General features: G+C 51.1%; 3 protein-coding genes across 6 annotated transcripts in view; 2 read left to right on the top strand and 1 right to left on the bottom strand.

The window, feature by feature from the left end:
* VAMP1 (vesicle associated membrane protein 1) overlaps nucleotides 1–21,504 on the bottom strand; it is a 74,252-nt gene extending 52,748 nt beyond the window's left edge. Inside the window, exons 1-5 of one of the 3 annotated variants that reach the window (XM_082742723.1) lie at nucleotides 21,426–21,504; nucleotides 21,036–21,089; nucleotides 17,744–17,870; nucleotides 17,385–17,543; nucleotides 16,669–16,720 (exon numbers count right to left, since the gene is read on the bottom strand). In XM_082742723.1, coding sequence (XP_082598849.1) covers nucleotides 16,669–16,720; nucleotides 17,385–17,543; nucleotides 17,744–17,870; nucleotides 21,036–21,061 — 364 coding nt within the window. In that variant the 5' untranslated portion in view covers nucleotides 21,062–21,089; nucleotides 21,426–21,504. The other 2 variants (XM_082742724.1, XM_082742725.1) reach the window with 2 other exon arrangements.
* CD27 (CD27 molecule) lies at nucleotides 384–5,366 on the top strand. 2 transcript variants are annotated; one of them, XM_082742721.1, is made up of 5 exons: nucleotides 465–801; nucleotides 946–1,077; nucleotides 3,693–3,881; nucleotides 4,431–4,550; nucleotides 4,818–5,366. In XM_082742721.1, the coding sequence occupies exons 1-5, from the start codon at nucleotides 666–668 to the stop codon at nucleotides 4,940–4,942; spliced, it is 702 nt and encodes a 233-aa protein (XP_082598847.1). In that variant the 5' UTR covers nucleotides 465–665; the 3' UTR covers nucleotides 4,943–5,366. The 2 variants fall into 2 exon arrangements, with proteins under 2 accessions (XP_082598848.1, XP_082598847.1); XM_082742722.1 differs by lacking the exon at nucleotides 4,431–4,550 and having other exon boundaries at nucleotides 384–801.
* Nucleotides 5,577–13,370, top strand: TAPBPL (TAP binding protein like). Its single transcript, XM_082742720.1, is given in 8 exon segments — nucleotides 5,577–6,041; nucleotides 6,793–7,011; nucleotides 7,158–7,415; nucleotides 10,111–10,449; nucleotides 11,061–11,363; nucleotides 12,509–12,592; nucleotides 12,769–12,791; nucleotides 12,794–13,370. Coding segments are annotated over 8 exon segments (1,347 nt in total). The 5' UTR covers nucleotides 5,577–5,974; the 3' UTR covers nucleotides 12,848–13,370.
* Nucleotides 21,505–22,627: the final 1,123 nt, after the last annotated feature.

Below are 22,627 nucleotides of genomic sequence, written 5' to 3'. Positions count from 1 at the left end.
CAATTTTTTTGCTGCAGAAATGTGCTTGATTGAGTGCTACTCTGGCCTCATGAGGATGCCTGGTAGGGTTAGTTACTCCCTAAAATCTGAAAAATTCTGCATTTTAAAACTTATCTGACCCCAACACTTTCAGCTAAAAGTCTGTGGACCTATACTCTATTCAGATTCTCCCTCCCTCTCTAAACTGTTATTAGCTTGTAAGCTGTTAACAGGGGGCAACGTGGGCATCTTTGTGTCTGTGCGCGTGAACAGAAGAGGTGGTAACCGAGTGTCCAACATTCTGTAAAAGAGGCATGGGCGGGTTCCGATCTCAGTAACCAGGAGATGCGGGCGTCTTGCGGGGGATGGAGGTCTCTGAAGAGCAGCAGGTCTTCTGCCAGCACTTGCCCTTTAATACTCTCCCTGGTACCCAGCACCCAGCACCCAGCACACGGAAAAGGGGGAGGGGGTGGAAGTCACGGCTCTGCGGAAAAAACGAGCCACAACAGAGCTGCAGCTGCCATCAAAGGTCGGCTTGCCACCTGAAGCCAGCAGCTCGAAGAGGGCCTGCAGCTGCTGCCCAGGAGGTACTGAGAGTAGGGCCCCAGCACCCCACTGAAGGGGCCAGCTCCACGGAGGCCAGGCATCAGCAACTGGAACGTAGAAAGGGCTCCTGGGCAAGAGCCATGGCCCAGGCACCTCCCTGCTGGCTGTGGATTCTAGGGACCCTGGCGGGGCTCTCAGCGACCCCAGCCCCCAAGCCCTGTCCGGAGAAGCACTACCTGGTCCAAGGAGAGCTGTGCTGCCAGATGTGCAAGCCAGGTGAGAGGGGAGGGCTAGCTGGGAGCTTGGGGGTAAGGGCAGCGGAGAGTGAGTCTGAGCTCAAAAAGAGGAATCCTGTACCAGCCTTGAGGACGGCAGAGAAGTGGCCTTCCTTGGGCCTTGACCCTGGACCTCTGCTTGCAGGGACTTTCCTCATGAAGGACTGTGACAAGCATGGTGAGTCTGCTCAGTGTGACCCGTGCATCCAGGGGGCCTCCTTCTCACCAGACCACCATTCCCGGCGCCACTGTGAGAGCTGTCGGCATTGTAACTCTGGTGAGATGGGCAAGCCTCTGGGGGCCAAGGTGGCAGAGGTGGGTGTGGGGAAGCAAGGGGGGGGGGCAGAGCTTGTCACTTTGAGGCTACTGCAAGGGGAGCCAATGTGGGAAAGTGGGGGGCCCCGAGCAGGACACGTACTGGTATGGGGAGAACTCTGGTGTTACAAGGAAGGGGTAAGCAGAATGTGGGGGGCGGCCAAGAATGGGTGTACCACTCAGATCACCACAAGAAAAAGGAGTAAGTGAGGAAAAGGAAGCAGAAGTGGCCCTAGGTTCCTAGATTTCAGATGAGTGACCCCCCATGGGTGAACTGGCTTGGTCTAGAAGCATGCATTTGTTTGGAACTTGGAGAACATCTTTCTTAGGATTTAACAATATCAGCCAGTGGGGAACATTCTTATTCTTATTCTCCTTCTTCTTTTTCTTCTTCTTGGCATAAAAGTCAATTTAGGAAAAGGAATATGTATGCAGCCCATGTTTTTCTTGTTTGTTTTGTAATTTTATCTTTTTTAAATGAAGAAGTGTAATGTCTGCAGCTGTGTTATGAATTCTTATTATTCCTCCAGCTTAGCTAGAATTTCAGAAACTGTATGCCAGCCGGGATAGAGGCACAGACTTTAAAGTGGCCCCTTTGAACAAACATTCCCTCTCAGGACCTTCTGAGGGCTCTGGAACTGAACCACTACCCTGCTTGTCTATAAAATATGCTTGGGCTCAGTAGGCCTCTTAGACTGTCATACTCAAAAATGAACTAAATAAAAGGTTTTGCCATTGCAAATCAGTCAAAAAACAATAGCTTACATACATAAGTATTCCTCAGTCCACTTAACTTAGAAATCTGTTACTGGATTTTTCTCTTCTTGGCAGCAACCCCAGCAGGGTTAGAATATTGTAGTCAGAGTCTCCCCACTTACTGTAGGCCCTGCCAGGAGGCCTTTTCCCAACACTGAGCCAGCCTCCCCCTCCCGATGCTGGGCTCCAGACCAGGCAAGCCATGATACTTCTCTGTAAGACTCAGCCCATGGGCCTCCATAGCACCCACATAGCTACTGGCTGCAGGACACCAGGGGGGAGGTGGCCAGTGGAGGCTGAATAAGCGTGGCCCCTCTGGACCTCAGTGTTCCCCTGGGTAAAATGGAGAAGCACCAGACATCAGCCTGGAATTGGGGGCACAGGTTATACGTGGTGAAGAGAACTCCCAAGTCTCTGGATACTCATCTCTGAAAACGATGGCACTCCCTTGCAGAACCAAGCCCAGGCCTCTCTTTAACCCTTCTTCCCCTCAGGCAGATACCCTCCTGACCACCACCTCTGGCGTCTTAGGTGATCTTCCTCGCCCTTGCCTACCTCTTCTCCTCTCCCCAGTCCCTGTCACCTCCCCCATCACTCTTCTCCTCCTGTGGACCCTTGTCCAGGTTGGCTCACGATTCCTGGTAAGCCACAAAGAAACGAAATTCTGGTAGCAGCTACTAGTCAGAATTCTGAAAGAAGTGGAATAAGGATGGGAAGAAGGAATCTGTCTCCCTCTCCCTTTCCTGGCAAAAGGCAGCTGCTAAAGGAATTGTTAGAGCACTGGTCGTTGTCTTTGGCATCCTCCAAGCCTTCCTTTCTGCACCCCGCTTGCCCCGTCAGGGCTCTTCTCCCTGGGTCCCCACGAGTGCACTGTCCCAGGGCCCCACCATGCTGGGCTCAAGCCTGCCCACATCCGGGTGCTGGTGCCTTCCCCAGAATCACTCTCCTATTTTTAACCCTAACCACCTGTGAACACAAACCCACCCAGTGCCCCTCACATCCTCCTCCCCTAGTACAATTTTTTGGCAATCAGTCTGCACCTGACCTCTACACTTGAATAAAATGTACACTGTAAAGCCAAGGTATGTTACTAATCAAGTAACATTCCAGTAAAGTTTAAAAAACCTATCAGGGACCATAGCAGCACTATTGCTGATTGCTTAAAAACTGGAAAATACCCAAATGCCCATTAACAGAATAGACACATGAATCACGGTATATTCATACAGTGAAATGCTATACCGCATGAGAACGAGTGGTCCGCAGTTACAATATGGATGAATTTCACAAGGGATTGAGGAAGAGGGTCAGACACAAGTGAGTACACATGCATGACTAGTACAAAAACAAGCAAAGTGACTCGCAGCGTTAGGAAGTCAGGCTGGTGGCTATCTGTGGGTGGGAGGAGGTAGTGACTAGGAAGGGACACTGCTGCTCTTGTTCATGGCTCCCATCTGAAGCCATTCTCAAGTTTTATGCTTGTGACCTGTGTATGTCTTTGTCTGTGTCTTGTTCTTCAATGAGAAGTTATCAAAGTGCCAGGGAATAGGAGAGAAAATCCTGCAAGCTGTTTCTACTTTTTACAGTTGGAATTTTCTGAACCATGAGTAAAGGGAAAAAACCCAAGTGTTTCCCTTTAATGACACTAGTAATAAAGGCAGAGGCTCTGGGTGACAGGGAGGGAGGGGCAGCCTTTGCATGATTGGGGCAGGAGTCCCTGCAGCTGGGCCTGGGATGGGAGGGAGCTCAGGACAAAACTTAGCAAGCACACCTGGCAGGTCTCCGAGGCCTGAGCTTCTTGTGTTCCTTTTCTGTCCCCAGGTCTTCTCATTCGAAACTGCACCCTCACCGCAAATGCACAGTGTGCCTGCCCCAAGGGCTGGCAGTGCAGGGACAAGGAGTGTACAGAGTGTGACCCTCCTTCAAACCCTTTGCTGACACTGCCTCCACCATCTTGGGCCCCGGACCCACACCCACTCCCACACCCCACCCACTTACCTTACGCCAAAAGTAAGTTCCGGCCAATGCTTTGTCCAGCCAAAGGGATAAGGGATGCACCCCAAACATCACCCTCCCCACATCAGCTGCCTGGCCAGCTGGTCAGCCTTCCCATCTCCCTGGGCCTCTTAGGGCAACTGTAAGGCCTTGGGCCTCCCAGGCTTGTGCCCTGGGAGGTTCCCTGCTGCTGCTCACCCTGCCTCTTTCTGCAGGGATGCAGGAGCCCAGGACAGTTCTGCAGGTGCAGACGCTGGCTGACTTCAGGTGGCTGCCTGCCACAGCCCTCTCAACCCATTGGCCAGAATGGGGAGTCTTCTCCCCATTCTCTACCCCCCAGGGAGACTGCATACTGGAAAGGGAAGCCAGCCAGAAAGCTCCTAGGAGTAGGGGAAAAAAGGGGAAGAAGCAGAGTCTAGGGATTAGGAAAGACTTTAGTCAAATGGTAGCAGTGGGGGAGGGGTGAGAGAGAGATGGGAGGAGGGGAGACAGGTGGTCTGGGCTGAGGGGAATCAAGGCTGAGGCCATCTTCAAAAACCCTTGCGTGGTCCTTGCCTATCACAGCCCAAAGGCCCCTGTGCAGCTCAGATTGCATCCGCATCTTTGTCATTCTCTCTGGGATGTTTCTTGCTTTCACCGTGATGGGACCCCTGTTCTTCCATCAACAAAGAAAATGCAGACTAAGTAAGAGACAAAATACTGGTCGTCAGTCCTGTCCCTGCACCCTACCCTAACACCCCAGCCCCCCATGGACACCATGCCTCGAACCTCATCAAAGGCTTGTTCAATGCATATTTACCAATCCTGGCTACTCCCTCCTCTTCCTTTTCTCTCAGCTAGCAATCCCCTGATAGCCCTCCCCGAGCCTGAACCTCCTTGGCTTATCTCCACTCCATTCACCACGTCCCACCCCCAATGCCCCCCAAGGTTCATCCCATTCTCCTCCCGCAGACAAAGAAGAAAGTCCAGTGGTGCCGGCTGAGGCTTGCCTATACAGCGGCCCCAGGGAGGAAGAGGGCGGCGCCATCCCCATTCAGGAAGATTACCGAAAACCAGAACCTGCTTCCTACTCCTGAGCTTGCGCACCGAGAAGGCTGGGTGGGCGGGTCATCACTCCAATAAATTCTCCGCCTCCATCCCACCCCAGCGGCCATCCACCGGGGCACAGAGACCTGGCACACACACACACACCCACACCCCGACCCCCACCTCCGCCCCCAAGCCGGGGTTTCAGTACCATCCTGTCATCAAGACTCTTTCCTGTGCGCAGACTTGAGAAAGTGCCTTTTGGAGACTGGCAACGACAAGGACGCATGGGGGTGAGATGGAGGGTGGGACGTGGGCCCCACCCCCACCCCAGTGTGTCCTGGCCCAGCCACCTTCACCCTTGCACTGCACTGGAAGGGTGGGGCCTTATGTGGAGAACACACTTTCCCCTAGAACCACCACGTGCTCTATCACCGACCTAAAAATTTGGCACAATAAAGTGACAGCCAACCATACACCGAAGCTCTCTCCGCGGGCTCAATCTCTCAGTCTCTCTCTCTCTCAAATTCCAATCTCACGGTGCAGGCCACACCCAGCCTCCTCTCCCAGATCAGGGATCTGAGGGAGGAGCTCTCTCCAGGGCCGACTAGCGTTGGGGCCCCGCCCAAGTCGGGGAGTGGGGATCGCGAGTGGGTGTGGCACCCACAGAAAACGAAGAAAGTTCCCCCAATAGCCCCTCAGTCTTGCCCCCCCCCACCCCGCCTTTTTCAGCTCCACTTTCTTGGTTGGGGAGCCAAAAGCATGCATGCAAGTCAAGTCAGATCTTGAGATAATCTGAGGATTTGGCGGGGTGCCATGGCGGGGGAGAAAAAGGAGAACAAGAAACAGGACTCTGGCAGGAGCACCTGGTGGCTTCACTCTTGAGCAAAGGCAGCAGCGGTGAGAGTCGAAGTGAAAGCGAAAGAGAAGTAGGCCAAGGACTGAAGAGAAAGCAACAGGCTGGCAAGGGTGGTTTGGAGAGGCCCCTCTTCTCCACCCGGGCGGTGCCTGCGGGAAGCCGTGAAGAGGGGCGGTGGGGGATTGGGGGGCTGGGGTACGAGGGGGGCGGGAGCGCTGCCCCCATGGGCACGGAGGAGAAATGGTGCCTGCTGCTGTGCTTGGTTCTGTCCGGGGTGGCAGCAGACCCAGGTGAGTGGGGAGCGCTGGCTGGGGGTGGGAGGGATGGGGGAGGGCACCAGGGAGCCACCACCGCGGTGTGATTCCCGAAGAGGAAAGCGTTGGGGGGAAGGGCCCGGGATGGCCTCCTAAGCCCAACAGGAAAAGGCCAGCAAAGTAAGATACCAAACGTGTTGGGGAGAGGGTAGAAGACTGTGAGAAAAGCAAATGAAGAGAAGAGGGGCCTCCTGGGTGGATGTGGTGGGGGGCCTACCGGAGAGGGCAATGTCTGGGAGCAGAACCTGAAGGGGAAGGGTTCCCCAGCTAGGAAATCCGAGCAGGAGGTGATCCCCGGAGGTTTGGGGAGGGGAAGGCCACCGGTAATGGCAGAAAGCACAGCAGACCCAGTGGGCCGGCTGGGAAACCGAGAAGATGGTTGCCACTCAAGTGTCCTGTCTCCTCTTCCGGTGGCAGCTTTGCTCATTTATTTGCTTTAGCTGAGAATTCCCTTGACTGAAGAGAGTATTTGGTGCCAGTTGTAGTAATAAACTCTTCCAAGTAAGGCAAATCCAGGATTTTAAATAATTCCTACCAAGTATGTACCTGGAGTTAGCAGGTGCTTCCCAGAAAGGTTGGTGTGGGGTGACAAAAGAGGGACACAGAGACAGCTAGGACCCTGCAAGACTTTTACTCCTTCCTTGATGACTCCACAGCTGGGGTAGGTAACCTGGGCACAGAAGCAACTCTCTGGGAAGAGGGTGCTCACCCTGTCTTTAACCTGCAGCAGAAAGGCAGTCGCGGGCAGTGGATGTGGTCCTAGACTGCTTCCTGGTGGAGGAAGGTAGGCAGCTTGGAGGTTTTGCCAGCAGTAGGAACATGGTGAAGGCCTTGCTCGTGCTGAGGCAGGTACCAGTGCTGGATGACAGCTCCCTAGAAGGCCTTACCGACTTCCAAGGGGGCACGCTGGCTGAAGACAAACCACCTGTTACCTTCGAGGCCTCAGGTAAGAGCCCTGCACACTGTGTCCTGATCTTTCTGGGCTCCCTCTGCTGAGATAGCCTGGTGCCTGAGTACACCCACTGCGCTGGCTTCCCATGGGCCAGGTGTCCTCCAACCAACCAGACCTCTATGCTGCCCTTCTCCCCGCAGTGAACTTGGTACAGATTCCCCAGGCCGAGGCCTTGCTCCATGCTGACTGCAATGGGAAGGAGGTGACTTGTGAGATCTCCCACTATTTTCTCCAGGCCACTGAGAACGCAGCTTGGTTCATCACCAACGTGCAGGTATCTGGAGGAGGACCTAGTGTCTCCATGGTGATGAAGACTCCCAGGGATGTGGAGAATGGGGCTGTCTTGCACCCCACACTGAACCTGCCCTTGAGCTCCCAGGGGATGATACAAACTGCAGGTGAGAAATTTAAAAGTAGCAATAAGAAAGTTTTTGGGTGTTTTTTTTTTTTTTTTTCAGGTTGTCAGTTATTGCGGAATAGAAGGAGAAGGAACAAGCCTACCTTCGTCTACTTGAGTCATCTTAAGGTGTCCCCTAGCCTCAGTCCTTTCTCCTAAAGACCCAAATAATTGGATTGGGATCATTTTCACCTCCCTAATCTGAGGAAGTGACATGTGATGCTCCATTCACATATGCAGTCCCTAGCAGTTGTTTTTTTTTTAAGATTTTATTTTTTATTTGACAGAGGGAGAGTTCACAAGTAGGCAGAGAACCAGGCAGAGAGAGAGAGGGAAGCAGGCTCCCTCTGTGGGGCTCGATCCCCGGATCCCAAGATCATAACCTGAACTGAAGGAAGAGGTTTAACCCACTGAGCCACCCAGGCACCCCTGTCCCTAGCAGTCTTATTAAGCCAAATACCAGTTGTATCCCAGCAAAAGCCAGCCTGGTCTGGTGCTTCAAGATGATTAAAGCAATGACAGGGATGCAAATTCATTCATTATCTCTTATCAGTAAAACCTGCTCCTTGCCCTCTCCCACCCACATCCCAGCAGGTACAGGAAATTGAGAACATCACAATAGATTTCTCGAGAGTTCATCAAACCCAGTATTTGGCCTTGAAAAATACCCAAACAAGTCTAGAGATTAGGGGGCTACCCTCTATCCTTAGAAAGCCCCAGAACACTTAAAGTTTTCTGTGGTGCAACCTAAATTTATCCTGCCACATCAGAAAACAGAGGTTCTCATGTCAGTGTCAACCATAGTCCTGGCACAGCTAGATATCGCCCCTTTTATCTTGGGATATTTCAAACCTACAAAAAAGGTGAAAGAATAATGGGGAGTAAATTGGGTAGTGACTACCCAATTATTAATATTTTGCCACATTCTCTCTCTTTATAAATGAGAGAATAGATAACCGCCAAACTAAGTAAGTTGCCTGTATCTCAACACTTCACCCCAGAAGTTTCCATGCAGAGCATGTATTCCTTTAGAACACAAACTTTATAACCAAAAACAAGGATATTCTCCTTCATAATCACAAAACCATCACCCCAACAGCAAACCAAGATGGGGAGCAGTCTACAGTGGTGCAGGCAAACTGGGGTACAGTATGCAAAGAGTTCAGCATATTCTCACCATTATGCCATCACCATATTGGCAATCTTGAACACTATCAGTGATAAAATACTCCCCCTTTGCCAGGGCAGTCTGTTCCCATCACCCCCACCACTGCTTGGTACGCCACTGAGCATCAGACCTAAGAAACTGTAAAACTGATATAGTAGTCCTTTCAGTACAGAGTCCAAATTCAAACTTCTCCAGCTGCCCCAATAATGTTCTGCATAGCTTTCTGGTTTGATTTTGGGTTTGTTTATTTGTTTTTGTTTTTTTTTTTAAGGCCAGGATTCAAACAATGATCGTGCATTGTGTTTAGTTGTCCTGTACCTTTAGCTTCTTTTTTTTTCTTTTTTAATATTTTATTTATTTATCAGATAGAGAGTGAGAGTGAGCGAGCACAAACAAGGGAGCAGCAGGCAGAGGGAGAAGCAGGCTCCTTGCCAAGCAGGGAGCCTGATGCGGGACTCCCAGGATCTTGGGATCATGACCTGAGCGGAAGGCAGATGCTTAACCAACTGAGCCACCTAGGCATCCCTCTTCTTTTTTTTTTAAGATTTTATTTATTCACCTGACAGAGAGTGAACACAAGCAGGGGAAGTGGGAGAGGGAGGAAGAAGGCTCGCTGATCAGCAGAGCCCAACATGGGGCCTGATCCCAAGACCCTGAGATCATGACCAGAGCCAAAGGCAGACGCTCAACCAACCAAGCCACCCAGGGGCCCTAAGCTCTTAGCTTCCTTAAGTCTAGAACATTCTTCTCCCAGCACTGATATTTGGAGAGTCCAGGCCCACTGTCTCAAAGAACATCCCACCATTTGGATGTGTCTGATTGTTCCTCATTAGATTCAGGTTTAGCACACTTGGCACAAATACTACCACTGTGTGCTTTTTAAATCTCTTGCTCCTGGGGCATCTGGGTGGCTCAGTGGGTTAAAGCCCCTGCCTTCGGCTCAGGTCATGATCTCAGGGTCCTGGGATGGAGCCCGGCGTTGGGCTCTCTGCTCAGTGGGAAGCCTGCTTCCTCCTCTCTCTGCCTGTTTCTCTGCCTACTTGTGATCTCTGTCAAATTAATAAAGAAAATCTTTTAATAAATAAATAAATAAATCTCTTACTCCTATGTTGTCTTCACAGCATCCTTGCCTTAAGCAGATGGCCTTGGCAACCCTCAGTGACTTGCCCAAGGTCACAAAGCTAGTAAGTAGAAAGAGCAGGGTTCCAAAGCTTTTTCTGCTATTCCAGTGGCCTGACCTGAAGGTCAATGGTAACCACTAATTTTGGCTATGGACTGTCTGGTGAGAAGTCCATAGCTTTTGTTAGATTGTCTGGGGGTAAGTGACTCCAAAATAGTTAGGTTTACCATGTGTGCCAGGCTGCCTTTCCAGAGCACCATTTCTCTGTGGTTCCAACTAGTGGGAAATGAGCTCAACTGACCTCATTGTCCAGAGGAGAGGGCAGGGGCAGTCGTGTGCCTACAGCTAGAAATTGAATGGGCTGAAGGAGGAAGCAACCCACAATCACCCTTCATTTTCTCACTGCAGTGGAGCTCCAAGTGACAACACAGACCCCATCCCTGAATGTCCTGCTGGGGTCCTCCGCCTCCCTGCCCTGTGGCTTCTCCATGGCACCGGGCTTGGACCTGACCCATGTGGAGTGGCGGCTGCACCATAAGGGCAACGGCGAGCTGGTGTACAGCTGGACCAGGGGGCTGCGGCAGGCCAAGCGCAAGGGCGCTGCGCTGCAGCCTGAACAGCTACTTGTGGCTGGGGATGCCTCCCTTGCCCTGCCTAGCCTCACCCTGAAGGATGAAGGGACCTACATTTGTCAGATCACCACCTCTCTGTACCAAGCTCAACAAATCATCCAGGTCCATGTCCAAGGTGAGGCCATACTTGGGTCTCCGTGGGAGAGTGGAAGGGATATGCTATGGGAGCATTTTCCAGGACAGAATCCAACACACAAGGGCAAGTCCCCAAGAGGCAGATGGTCACATTGCCATGACCTAACTGCCATCACCATCACCTCTAGGCACAGACCATTCCCTGTCAGACTCCAGGAGAATTCCACCAGGCAGTTTCCCAGCCCGGATCCCACCGCCCTATCCTGGCTGGCTGTCTCCCAAGTACCCCAGTCCTTGGGACCACATCCTGAGAAGGAGCAGCAGCAAACTGAGGAGGGGCCGTGGGCGCTGTCTGACTGGCAGGAGTACTTAATCACTGATGTCCTTGAAAACCAGCAGCCTATAGTGATGGGAAGAAGTCAACCTTTACTTGGTTACTACTATTTTTCAACTGCCTATGAAAGACGTGCTCCCTTCCGGCCTGCACCCAGGGTGGACTCCTTACACCCACCTTGGGCCCTCCACTGGGGGTTAATTCCGTCAGCTCCCACAACCTACTTTCACTCCCAGCTGGAAGAGAAAGGAAGCTTTGGGAGATTAAGCCATCAGGTTGGGGCCCTCTGGCATCTTCTTCCTCATTCTTTCTTCCAGCTTCCCCCAAAGTACAACTCAGCTTGGAGAACAAAACTCTGCCAGCCACCCTCATCTGCAGCATCACTGGCTATTATCCTTTGGACATGACCGTGACGTGGAGCCGAGAGGAGCCAGGTGGAGCCCCGGTCCCAGTCTCTGGCGCCTCCTTCTCCAGCCTCCGGCAAAGCGCAGCGGGCACCTACAGCATTTCCTCCTTCCTGACCGTAGAACCTGGCCCTGCAGGCATTACTTACACCTGCCAGGTCGCCCACAGCTCCCTGGAGCAGCCCCTGGGGGCCAGCACCCAGATCCTCCCACCAGGTACTAGGACTGCCCTCCTTTCTCCTACCTCCATACTTGGGCTCATGGCTCTCCTGCCCCCAGCTCAGTCTCTGGCCTTGTTCTGCTTCCCACAGCACTTTGTTCAACCTCTGCCTCTAGGTTCCCAAAGTGGCAGCCCCCCATCCTAGCTGCCCCCACATCCCAAGACTCCACCAAACCCCAGGTTCCAGGGCCTCAGACAGTATACTGAGAGCTGGAGACCAAGGGTTCCTGCCCTCAAGGAGCTTAGTTAGTTTGGAGGGACTGACACCACTGACGCCAGCCGAGGGAGCTAGCTTAGTGGGGGAGAAAACAGCCAAGATGGAAAGAACAGCATATGTGAAGATCAGATTATAAACAGTCCCAGGAGAACTTGGGGAACTGCACAGCTAGACCCAAGGGTATGTGGGGAAAGGGAGAAGTGGCCCTGGAGCTTGAAAGTAATTACATCTATTGAGCATTTACATGAATCAAGCTCTGTACTAAGTAGTTAGCTATATGATCACATGTATTATCATGACTCCCATTTTACTGATGAGCAAACTAGCTCTTACAGATGTCAGGGAATTTGCCCAAGACCACCTACCTAGTAAAAAAGAAAATATGAAAAATGGGCATTGACTGCCCTCCAGCCTTAAACCCTCTACGCTATTAGAGGGCAGATCACAATGGGCTTTCAGGCTGCAATTTCATCCTAAAGTCACAGAATGTCATTAAGAGGTTTTCAACAAGAAATGCAAACACCCAGGAACCATTTGGTGGCTCACCAGACTGCAAGCTTCCCCATAACTGGGGTTTTGTCTCAGCTTACTTCGTTTCCCCAGCTAGTCGCAAAATTTCAGTTTACCTGTCAACAACTTATCTAACCTAAATCTCTCTAAATGTCCCAAGGTGGAAAGGGGTAGGAAAACACATGGACATCCCATAGCCTTCAACAAATGCGAATACTACAGTGTGCCCAGTTCCTAGGTGAAAGCAGAACGCTTGCCTAGAGCTCCTTAACCAGGGATGGGGGTGCACGCGCAGACTTGCTCTCTCTCTCCTCTCCCTTTCTTTCCCTGTTTTGTCCCTCTTGCTGGGGCAGGTGCAGCCTCAAAAATTATTCCAACCTACTGATTCCTGCCTGTGCTGTTCTCAACCTACAGAGCAGAAAACAGCCTTTGGAGTCCTTTTGGCCAGCAGCCTCTTCCTTCTTGCACTGCTGTTCCTGGGGCTTCAGAGACGGCAAGGTAAGCCCTGCCCTGTCCTTCCTTACCTGTAGATCAGCCAGCTCCAGCCACCTCCCAACCCAGCCCAGGGATGAAGCCCAAGTGTCCTGAGTTCCAGCCAGTCCCCAAACCACAGACCCTGGCTTTTGGGATTACCTCAATTGAAAACATCCTCCTTCCTTCTTGTTTTCTCCTAGCTACCTCACCAAGATCTGCCAAGACTCTGAGGCCCTCTGGGTAACTACCCTCCTGCCTCAGAGCAAAAGAGAACAGTAGTCACATTGTCCCAGAAGGACTCCAGCCAAGTCTCAGAGCTCAAAAAGACCCCAAAAAAGGCATGAAGAAGGCACAGATCCTGGGGACCCTGGCTCTGTGTGGGTCTCTGCCTTCCTTCCTTGTGTCCCTGGGCTGAACACCAAGGGAGAAAACGTGAAGAGGTGAGAGGGTGGTAGAAAGCAGAATGTCTCAGTAGGAGGTTACAAAATGAGCCTATGGTAGGAAAGAAAAAGGGAAAACAATAAGAAAGGAGTAAGTGGGCAAGAGTGGGCAAGTCATGACCTCATGGTTCATGAGATGGAGACCTGCATGGGGCTCCATGCTCAGTGGGGGTCTGCTTGAAGATTCTCTCCCTCTGCCCCTCCCCCCAACTCGTGCTCTCATTCCCTCTCTAAAATTAATAAATCTTTTTTAAAAAAAGGAGTGGAGGGGCAGTGGGACAAAGGGGTGTGGCAGTTGGGCCACAACACACAAACATTTGAACTCTGTCCAAATAAAAGTCTCTTGTGTCCTCAGAAACAAAGCTTTTCACTTTCCTGTCTTTCCCCACACTGGACCCAACTGAGCCCTGTCCTCAAGCCTTGCCACACCCACTGGCAGAGTGTTCAGGGTATGAAACGAAGACCCTCAGAGGCGGCCCAGGGGCGCCATGTCAGGTTGCTCTGTTTGGAACCCTGAGCCACAATTAAGGTCGTGCTCTTTTGGACAGAGCCTCCCTCATTCAACTGCCAGGTAGAGATTTCTCCTTCCATCCAACTCTAAGATGTGTCTGGTAAGGAGAGCGGAACTCAGCAGAAGAAAACTGGACGTGAGGCTGCTGGGGAACAGGGTGTGTCCGCAGAGGCCTCATGTGGGCGCCCCCTCGGACAGGATGGGCAGCACGAGGACATAGGAAGGAGGCAGAGGAGAGGAGTCAGAGAAAACCTGCAGTGGTTTCTGATGTGATATGTGAGATGCCCACTCAACTTCCTGTCACCACTTCCTCTCACTAGCACCTGGAAGAGTTGGGCCGCGCCAGGTACAGACGCAGAGCAGAGACCACTTCCTCTGCCAACACATGGATCTTTTATCTCGAGAGTGCCACATGGCACCTGTAAGCCAGCCTTCCGGCCTCACGCAACAACACGCCGTAAAGGAAAAGAACCTCTCCCCCGCCCCTCCTCAGTTACTCCAACCCAAACAACAACCAAGTCAGTTTAGTGGTAGGAATTTATATATATATATTTTTTGCCTTTGTTCAGAATACATGAAATCGGTAAATATGTCACATGCGTTGGGTGGAAGTACAACAGTTATTCTATACAAGTATGAGGTTGGGGGTAGGAAAAAAGACAGAAGTGATGACAGACACACAGTGGAAACCCCACATCGCCTCATGGCAAACCAAGGAAGAAGGGGATGTGGGAAGCTCGGCTTCATTTGACTGCAAAGTCCCAGGGTTTGGTTGCATATTTGCTCATGCACATGGGTGGTGGGAGGGAAGAGGGACAGCAAAGACACAGAAGAGGGTACAGGGTGGGGTGAGAAAGAAAGGAGAAGGCCAAACATCCCCAAAAGAACAAAGCCAACTACATCTGGTGAGCCTCAGAGGGACAGAAACCCAGGAAAGAATTCCTGTGACAGGGCTGGATGGGCCAAGAGGGCGAATTTGCTCCAGGCTCGGGACACATCGAGGACAGTGGCAGTTCTTCTCCAGCGGTGACCCCCTGCATTAGGCAAGGAGGAGCCCAGAGAAGATTGGAGACCTTCGAGGGGGGCCGTTGGGAGGGTACACTGACTGCTTTCTTCCAGCTCTTCAGTCCTGCCCTGAGGCAGGACGAAGGGAATGTGGGAAACAGGGGCAAAAGGAGAGGAAGGATGGTTTTGTGCAATGAAATGCTGCTGCATGGAAAGGAAGCACCCAGACCCAGCCCGGCCTGGCCTGGCCTGGCCTCAGCCTCTTCCTGCTTGTGGGCTGGAGGACGGGAGGAATAAGGGGTCATGGGTGTTCCCCCTTGCTGCTCCCAGCCTTCCTCCTTCCTTCACGCCTGGGTCTGTCCCACTCCACAAGCTATCCTGAAGCCCAGCCGTGGCCTCCCACCCTCAGGTTCCACTGTCTCCCCCCATAAACCATGCAGAGAGGAAAGGGAAGGAGGCAAAGTAGAATTCAGAAGGGTACAGGTGGTTCAGAAGGGGAACACAGCACAGGAAGAACAGACAGGTGGCTTTAGATAAGAGGGCCCATAATGGCACAGCAGTGCACATGCGCACCTGTCCACAGACGGTCCCCCCTCCCACCCAAGACTGGTCGGGAGCGTATACTGGACTTCTCAGAATACTCAGAAATCTGCCAGCTTCAGGAAAGACCTCCAGCCTCATCCTATCTTTGGTAAGTAAATGGGAAGGGTGTAGAGGAAAGCAGTCCTGGAGAGCCCAGGTATCCTCATTTCTAACACCTCACGCTTTATCAAGAGGAAGGGAGAAGTGGGACCCTCCCCAATGAGCTGGCAACAAGTGGCTTCTTCCAAGCTTGTTATTTTCAGATTAGGCCCTTGACTTGTTGTCTCTCTATAATTACTACTTGTTCTCTCCAACAACTAAAACTAACTCAGAATCCCCAGCTTTGGCTCTATGAAACTATTTGGTGCTCTCATAAATGATACAGAATCCTGCAGAAAATGTGGACGAGAGACAACCCCTTGTAGTTATGAGCTTAGAGGGCTGCTTCTAGGGTGGGAATGAAGCTGGTCCTTTTGCAATTAAGATGCCTTCTGTAGGTCTCCAGAAAACAAAGCAAAAGACTGTACGATCCCTGATGACAGAAAGTCTTGGACAGATCAGAAATAACTACAAAAACAGATTGGACTTTCCAAAAGGGCACTACCCCAGAACCAAGTTGGACTTCGGGCCCACCCCAGGCTCCTTTTCAGGTCTGGCCTAAGAGAAGAGCCCCTAGTGATCAGTGCAGTCCAGAGTGAGCTGCCCTTCTCCCTGCTGTTCCCGGCCCCCTCCCGCCAGTGACCTGGCCTTTCCTGGTGACACTATGGGCACCAACACCCTTCTCCTTCCCCAATCTTAACAGCTTCTTGGGCACGTCACCTTGGCTACACCCCTTCCTCTTCTCTTGGCCTCCAATTCTTTTTGGCTTTGGGGGAACTTGAGAGCACATAAGAAGAGGGTAGGGAGGTGCCAGCTGTGGCTCTTCAGGGAGTTAATTCGAGACTGTGCCATGAGCAGCAGTTCTAGTGTTGAGGGACACAGTGCAAATGAGAGCAACAGAAAAGGAGGAATGGGCGATGGAGAAGCCAGGACAGGGTGGAGGAAGGTAGATGGGGACGTTCGTTGAGAGAGCAAACAGAGGGAGAGGGATGTGAGTTTGGATGGCAATGGAGAACAGGGAGGGGTGGCACATTCTCAAGTAAAAAAGTAGACTGGACACAGGAATCAGGAAGTCCCAGATGGAAAAGAAAAAGAGACAGGAGAAAACAAGAGGGCAAATTACATCAAGTTACTAGACATTCAGGCCTTTCAGTCGCAGGTGTCCCAATCCCGTGGTCTCCCTCTGACCCAAGCCAGTGACAAACAGCACAGCCCCACTTCCTCAGAATAGGAAGGACCATTTTCCCATGAGATCTTGCAGAGGGAAGGCTTGTCCATCAAGGAAGTCCCTTGTCTTTGCCCTTCCTCCCTCCCAAACCAGGTGACGATCCCACAGCAGCGATCTCCATACCTCAGTGAGAGCAGCCCCACTCCCCAGGCAGGCAGGCAGGCAGGCAGGGCTGGGAGAAGACTCCAGGACCTTCCCACCTCTTCACCCCACCAGCAATCTCAGCGATACTTACTTACAATAACTACCACGATGATGGCACAGATAGCTCCCAGCATGATCATCATCTGAGGAAACATTGACATAAAAATGGGTCCTTGGATTTGGGGAAGAGGAAAGAGGATGTTCCCACTAGAGACGTGGGAAAAGAACTTCCTCCATCCTGGGGACGGTGGAAGAAACCACTCATCCCCCAGGAAATAGGCGGGCCCAACCCTCCAGTTCCCCATGAGACAACCACCCCTGCACCACAGCTGAGGCTTCCCAGAAACATCCGAGCGTCTATGGTTCACTCCATCTCGCTTAGCTCCTTTTGCCTGAAGCTTTGGATCTCAGATACTGGATCTTTAGTCAGTTGGTTCATTTTCCATTGTGAAGTATTCACCTTATTCCTAAAAGCTGCAGGTATTTAAATCTAGCCATCGAGTTAATGTTGGCTGTGTGTGGGGAAGGATGAGGCAAGATTTTCCCAGGCGTCTTTGAGGGAAAAGCAGCCCAACTGACCACTTCCCAACTCCTCAGGGTATGGCTGGCACCCAGTTAGTGGTTCTGAGCGCTCTAGCCTACCCTGGTGGTCAATTCTGGGTACTGCATCTCAAGGAGGCTTTCGGATTTCCTCCCCTCAAGGTTCCTCGGTGCCACAGGAGGTGAGGAAGGTAGAACTTGAGCGTTTTCTTTTCTTCCAGGAGTTGAGGCCCAGGAAGAGAAGGCAGAGAGAACAAGAAAACTCACCTTGCAGTCTTTCCACCAATACTTCCTCTTTAGCTTGGCAGCACTGGTCTCAAACCGTGACGCTCCCACTTGCAAGGCGTCAGCTCGGTTATCTAGCTGTGACAGTATCTCATCTCTCTTCAGGACCTTGTCCACATTCACACGCATGATGTCCACAACCTGAAGGGGTGCAGAAACAAAGCTAGTAAGTTTCCCTGCTAGAGACGGGTGAAAAACAACAGAATCTCAAGTCTGGTCCTGTGTAACTCAGGGATGACTTGCTTCTAAGAGCTTTTAGGCACCCCTTTATTTAAAAAAAAAAAAAAAGGTTCTAAACTTCCATCATCTGGAAACTCTCAGAGAAAAAGCTTTCCACTTACTTCCTCCACTTGTGCCTGGGTTTGCTGTAGTCGTCTGTTACTGGTCGTATTAGGAGGAGGGCCAGGGGGGCCCCCTCCTGGGGCAGTCCCTTCTGCCCCTTCAGTGGGAGGCTGAGCTGGAGCAGACCTGTGGAGGGGAAGGGGACCGAGTACACAAAGTAACTGAGACAAGAAAGGAATCACATGCTTTCTGGCCCCATATGACAAACGCTATGGTGATGAGGCTCCATGCAACCAGAAGGGATTCTAACTTCTTGGCAACACCAAGGAGGGAGATGCAGCATAGAGGAAGAAGCAAAAGATGAAAGATCCTGTAACAACATTTAGGAGGGGTTCAGGGACATTCAGGGTGGCATCAAGAGATCTTCTTTGAGGCTATCCTTTGCCCTAAATTCAAACATCGTCTGGCACATTGGCTAAAGGGGAAAAGGTGCCAGCCTTGAACTAAATGGCACTTCCCTGACTGTCAGAAAGAAGCCTTTTGGGGCCCCTGGGTGGCTCAGTCATTGAGTGTCTTCCTTCGGCTCAGGTCATGATCCCAGGGTCCTAGGATTGAGTCCCTCTCCTTCTCCCTCTCTGACTCCCCCTGCTTGTATTCCCTCTCTCACTGTGTCTCTCTCTGTCAAATAAACACATAAAATCTTTAAAATAAAAAAAGGGGGGGGGGAGAAGCCTTTCACATGAAGTCAAACTGGAAAATTCCTATTCAGGTTAAGAGAAATTCATACAAAAAAACTAACACTAACGGACCAAACAGCTCTTTTATGCAAAGCCTAAAGAACACAAGCAAGTTGACAGACTCTGCTTAGGGGAATTGAGCTGTTGTTTCACACAATGATTAGTATATAGGAGCAGCTGTAAGGAAATCTTGGAGAATCACCAAAGGCAAGGTTTCTGTAGGTAGATTTAAGTCAGGACTGTTCACTTGCTTTGTTTTTGGCAGAGAAGATGGGTGTTTCACTTAGATAAACCTGGGGTGCCAGGCAATTGTCTTAGTTATGAAACTGTTCCAAGAGCACAGACAGGAATCAAGAATATGGGTAATGGTCTTTGACATACATGCATCATAGAGCGTGTCCCTTCCTTTTCTAGATTTGTCATCAAGTCTCAGGAAGCTCCCCTAATTCTTTATGTCCCAAAGAGAAATCTTGGTTTACACTACTACACAGATTCTTTCTTTCCCTTAGCCTTAGAAGGAATGAATCTAGTGGAGGTCTTCAAGATAAAATCCTTTCCATGTCCCAACACATGGGGACTAAATTCACCTTCTGAAGATTCCCAGAAATCTAACCTAAGGCATGAGATTTTTCTCTCCCAAGAAAGAATACACCAACAGAGGGAGAGCTCTCAAACTTGATGGAGAATAGAATCTCACAAAACATACCTCACAGGAGCAGTCCAAGAGTAAATGCATTAAGAATTAAATCATCACAAAAAGGAAATGCCTTGACTACTCACAACAGAACTGATACCCAGGAAATTCTTCCTAAGTGATTTTTTTTTTTTTTTGGACTAAAAAGATAGAGAATAACTCTTCACAGAGGCTTTACTAGCAGACTATACCCAACTCAACCCCATTAAAGAAATCACTTTCTCATCTCCCTCTAAAGCACAAAGAAAGAAAAAAGATACAAAGTCATGGAAGGCAGAAGACTCTTGTGTTACTACTGAGCTAAGCAATCTAGTTCTCTGAAAAGTGGAAAACTCAGTGAGTAGGTAGCAGACAGTATTTGGTCTTGGAAGCAGTCCAGGATGGTCGCACCAATGACAATTTTAAGGTCAGAGACCTCGTGATGCCTTGCTTGTCACCATGCTTTCCCCATTTCCTTCAGTTCATCCCACATGTGTGCTGTTGGGAACCAGTACATCCCCCTCCTCCCCAGTGTGTGGGAGGAAAAAATGGAATTTTAGGGCTTGGCCAAAAGGCACAGAAAATCACAGTTAAAACCGCAGAAATCAGAACTGAGCTACACCGGGAGGCCTGGGTATCTCAGTCGGTAGAGCATCAGACTTTTATCTGAGGGTCCAGGGTTCAAGTCCGGTTCAGGCGGTAATCAGTACTTTGGGGTGACTGGGTGGCTCAGTGGGTTAAAGCCTCTGCCTTCAACTCAGGTCATGGTCCCAGGGTCCTGGGATCCAGCTACATTGGGCTCTCTGCTCAGCCTGCTTCTCCCTCTCTGCCTGCCTCTCTGCTTACTTGTGATCTCTGTCTGTCAAACAAATAAATAAAATCTTCAAAAAAATGCAGAAATCAAATAGAGAAAAAGCGAAATGGTTATAAAGCATTTGAAGGGACGATTTCACTTACTATTTGTTGGGAGTTGGGAACACTCAGCAATAAAACATCCAGGGGTAGTCATAACTCATACATCACATTAGTAAATCTTTTCCCCTTTTTGTCACTAAGAGAAGCAACACAAATATATCTAAGACAAGCCAGGACTCCAGACAATAATAAGAAAGAAAAGTGTCTATTAAATATATGGTGGTCCTGAGAGGGATATACTTCATTCGTCTTGCCACAGTTCTCCCTCAGGATCTTGAGACGCCGGTTGTGTTGAAGATGGTCAGACACTAAATTGAACTGTTAGAGGAAGTCAGGGATCCTCAGTTTTATTTCTCTTCAAACTTGGCCTGGTCCGGATGACGGGAAAACACCTCCTATACAGGTGGCCTTGAGATGAATGGCTGCTTGGAACCACATGCCACGGCTCCCTGAGTCTTTCTGAGCTGCTCACCTGGCGCCAAAGAACTGTCGGATAAGTTTCTGGATCTTTGCTCACTGCTAAGAGGGGGGTGGGCGAGTAGGGTAACACGGCACAGATGGGTCGAGGGGCATACATAAATCCAGAGATCGCAGAGCAACTCAAGTTACTAACTGGCGGGTGCACTCTTTACTGTTTCCAGAAGCCCTAAGTACAGATTCGATCAGACAACAAGAAAGGATCTTGAACCCCCTCCCCAATGTCTCTCCATGCCCCACCTTCGTCCGGTCCCGGGCTTCACCGTTACCGAGACTTGAACGGGGCGCCCGCAAGCCAGAGGAGAGAGTGCCATGAAAGTGGGACCCCCGCGCCCCTACCCGCCCCCGTGGGGTGCTGGCTGTGGCTACTGCAAAAATGGGGTGCTGCCCTTCCTCCCCAGGGGCGGCCAGGTCTGGGGGCGGCGCGCGGTGGTGGTTCCCCGCGTCGCAGCAGCTGCTGCAATGCGCCATTTTCCGTCCCGCAGAGTCCGGTCTGGGGGTGGGAGTTAGCAAGGAGGTATCGAGCCCCCCACACCAGGGGCAACTCACATTTCTGTGGCTGTTGAGGGATCCATCTTGTCTCCTGAGGCTGCGGCCAGATACCTGGGCGGGGAAACGCTGCGGCTGAAGTCTACGGAGTCGCCAAACTCCACCTCCAACCACACACCACAGCTCCAGTTGCGGTATAACTTACCGCAGCTACCCCGCGGATCCCACACTTTATTAGCGTCGGCCACGCCTCCCAGTAACATTGACAACCCCGCGGCCCAATCAACGCGCAGGACAGGCGTCAGTCCAGAAGCCAAGCCCGACTACGGCCGAGCCCCCCCAACCCCAGCAAGTTGGCCAATCCCAGCTCTCCTCTCACAGCCCGACTCCGGGAAGGAGCGGTGGCCGAGGGGATCGTTCACTGACCACTACGACTATAGTTTTGCTTACCAGTCTAAGGGCTGAGTGGAAACAGGCTCCTGCTCTCTGGAAGGGCGGTGCCAATAGTTTGATTTAAGGCCCTTGGGCCCCTGCCAGCCAATCGCGGAGCAGTTCCTAAAGTCCGCCCACGGTCCCTAGCTCCAGCCAGTCACAGCCGCGGGCGGGCCCCAGCGCGCTGTCGCCCAGACTTGAGAGCGCTCGGTAAGTAGGCAGACCCTACCTTCCCACCCCCTCACAAACAGCTCTGAGGTGTAGAATTCAAGGAGGCAGAGCCGCGGGTCGCGTCACCCAGTTCCCCGCGCGGAGACTTCATTCATCTTTTTCCTTCAGCGTAGCCAGCAAGCTCCTCACGCGGTGTCTCCTAAAACGAACAACCCGTGCACGCCCTCTCCCCCTCTCCCTCCCACGCAGGTCTCCACATCGACTCCGTTGCCCAAACCACCTGGAAACCAGCCTAGATTTCCTTACCCGTTCACCGAGGTGAGTCGATTTTTCATTCTTAGGATTCGCTCCCTTCGTATCACCGTCCTGCTCTCACTTTATTTTTTTTCTTACAAAGATTTTGTTTGTCTGAGAGAGCGCGCGAGTGAGTGCGCACGTGCAGGGGGAGCAGCAGGCAGAGGCGGAGGGAGAAGCAGGCTCCCTGCCGAGCAAGGAGCCTGATGCCGGACTCGATCCTAGAATTCTGGGATCACGACCTGAGCTGAAGGCAGCCGCTTAACCGACTGAGCCACCCGGGCGTCCCCTTGCTCTCACTTTAGACTATTACCCTTGCCTGGACCCACTGAGTTGTAAAACTGAACCGTTATTGTAGCTCCCGCTAAGGATAAAAAAGGTGGCAAATGAACTGATGCCACGCTTTCTTATAATTTTGATTTTTTATTTTACATTTATTGAAAGTGTAGACTTCTATAGATACAGGTTTTTGTAATAGCTCACTCTAGTGCGTACATAAAAAGGAAATTTAAAAAGAGTAACATGGTAACAGTATTCCCAAAACTTCACATTCAAAGCCGTATGCCTATGATTCCTTTTTTTTTTTTTTTTTTTAAATACTCAGCCTTACACACAATGTAGTCCTCTGTGCATGCCATCAACGGCTTTGGTGATGTAGCATTTCTTAAGAGTGTTCCTCTTCTGTCTCTAGAATTTTCTTCCAAGCCTCAGACACCCGTTTTGCACGTTTTGGTTCTTCTGAGTAGGTTTGACAA

Source organism: Mustela nivalis (assembly GCF_964662115.1).
Source record: "Mustela nivalis genome assembly, chromosome: 7".
In the NCBI taxonomy this organism is placed as follows: domain Eukaryota; kingdom Metazoa; phylum Chordata; class Mammalia; order Carnivora; family Mustelidae; genus Mustela; species Mustela nivalis.
The sequence above is the reverse complement of the archived record's forward strand: the minus strand, read 5'-3'. Positions and strand labels throughout refer to the sequence as shown.

Coding starts and splice junctions, on each gene's coding strand:
- CD27 (XM_082742721.1), top strand. CDS start 666: ATGGCCCAGGCACCTCCCTGCTGGCTGTGGATTCTAGGGACCCTGGCG. Junction 1,078..3,692: donor CTGTCGGCATTGTAACTCTG/GTGAGATGGGCA, acceptor TTCTGTCCCCAG/GTCTTCTCATTCGAAACTGC. Junction 4,551..4,817: donor ACAAAGAAAATGCAGACTAA/GTAAGAGACAAA, acceptor CTCCTCCCGCAG/ACAAAGAAGAAAGTCCAGTG.